At 72.5% G+C, this 1,736-nt stretch overlaps 1 protein-coding gene across 1 annotated transcript in view; it reads left to right on the forward strand.

Annotated features, from left to right (window-relative positions):
* The window catches only part of IDUA (iduronidase, alpha-L-), a 6,304-nt gene extending 5,413 nt beyond the window's left edge, over positions 1 to 891 (forward strand). Inside the window, exons 2-3 of the mRNA XM_012734953.1 lie at positions 37 to 193; positions 681 to 891. Of these exons, the coding sequence (XP_012590407.1) occupies positions 37 to 193; positions 681 to 891 (368 nt within the window). The remainder of the gene's footprint in view (positions 1 to 36; positions 194 to 680) is intronic.
* Positions 892 to 1,736: the final 845 nt, after the last annotated feature.

Consider the following 1,736-nt stretch of genomic DNA (forward strand, 5'->3'; position numbering starts at 1 on the left):
CCACCTGTGAGTTTTCAGGGGCTCCTGGGCGACCAGGCTCCCTGTGCACGGCGGCCCGGCTCACTCCAGGCGCGCTCCTGGCCGCGCTGCTGGCCGCCCCCGCGGCGCTGGCCGAAGCCCCACACCTGGTGCACGTGGACGCGGCCCGCACGCTGCGGCCCCTGAGGCCCTTCTGGAGAAGCACCGGCTTCTGGTGAGGGTCCGGCAAGGGGAGACTGAGCCCGGTCGCCCTGCCCGCGCCCAGCCTCCCAGACCCTGCTGCCCGCCCTGCCCCCGGCTCCCCCTGCCCCGGCAGAGACCCGAGAGCTCCCAGCACCCTCAGGGCCACTCCTAGGGGCCCGCCGCGCCGTGGGCTTTGGGGTGTCTCCAGGACTCTCTCGCGGTGGGCAGTGGACTGTTGGCCCGGCGGCCACTGGCCGCACCCCAGGGACAGGACCCCAAGTCTGCATGTGCACCGCCCCACTGGTGACAGGCTCACGGCGAGACTCGGGTGGTGGGCAGGGGCAGGCTGCAGGCGTGGCCCGCTGAGGACCGCCAGCCCCCGAGCAGGAGCCGACCTAGCGCTCCTGGCGCAGGTCCGTGTGCTATGGGAGACGAGGCTCAGGTCACCCCGGGCGCCCCGGCCGCGGCCTGCTCCCTGCAGCGCCTCACTTCCCCATCCCGCCCCCCGCCTGTCCCAGCCCCCCTCTGCCGCACAGCCAGGCAGACCTGTACGACCTCAGCTGGGACCAACAGCTCAACCTGGCCTATGTGGGCGCCGTCCCTCACGGCGGCATCCAGCAGGTGCGGACCCACTGGCTGCTGGACCTCGTCACGGCCAGGTGGGTGTGCACGGTGAGCGGCACCCCCCGGAGGCAGCGCGTGAGGACAGTGGCCAGGGCCCTGTCCTGAGACAGTGGCCAGGGCCCTGTCCTGAGGCTGCAGCCTCTCTTCCCAGTGCTGTGCCTGGAGATGGTCCTGCGGGCCAGCAGCGCCCCAGGGTGGGGAGGAGGGTCAAGGCCTAGGTGTAAGGAACACTTGGGTGTCGCGCTGGGGCTTCCCAGGAGAGCCCCTTGCCCCCCGCCAGTCCTGCAGGTGGGCAGGCAGCGTGGCTGAGGCCCCGGAGCCCGGGTGCTGATGGCAGCCTCAGAGATGGCGTGGTTGACACTCGAGCCCAGCTAAGGCGCTGATGGGCAGTGACTGGAGTCTGGACCCTGGCACAAGCCCAGCGGGTGCCCTGTGGCCGGTGGACACGAGCCCGGGACGCCGGGCGCCCGGCGCACGCGCGGGGCTGGACTGGGCTCTCAGGTCCGCGTGTGCCCACACGCCGCCGTGGCCTGGTGGGGCTCCCAGGGTTCTCCAGGGCAGAGCGCAGCAGCGAGGGCGTGGTGAGGACCGCTGTGGGCAGGTAGAGGGTGATGTCTGCGGTGGTGGGGCTGGAGGGCAGTGGCGGCCATGGCTAGAAGGCGGCGGCGTGGTGGGCATGGCCAGAGGGCAGTGGGGCATGACCAGAGGGCGGTGGGCGTGGCTAGAGGGCGGTGGGGCGTGTCCGAGGGAGGTGGGCGTGATTAGAGGGTGGTGGGGCGGGACTAGTGGACGGTGGGGCGTGGCCAGAGGGAGGTGGGCGTGGTTAGAGGGCTGTGGGGCGGGCTAGTGGGCTGTGGGGCGTGGCCAGAGGGCTGTGGGGCGTGACCGGAGGGAGATGGGCGTGGCTAGAGGCCGGCGGGGCGTGGCCAGATGGCTGTGGGGCGTGGCCA

Source organism: Condylura cristata, unplaced genomic scaffold, assembly GCF_000260355.1.
Source record: "Condylura cristata isolate star-nosed mole 26May11 unplaced genomic scaffold, ConCri1.0 scaffold00154, whole genome shotgun sequence".
Classification (NCBI taxonomy): domain Eukaryota; kingdom Metazoa; phylum Chordata; class Mammalia; order Eulipotyphla; family Talpidae; genus Condylura; species Condylura cristata.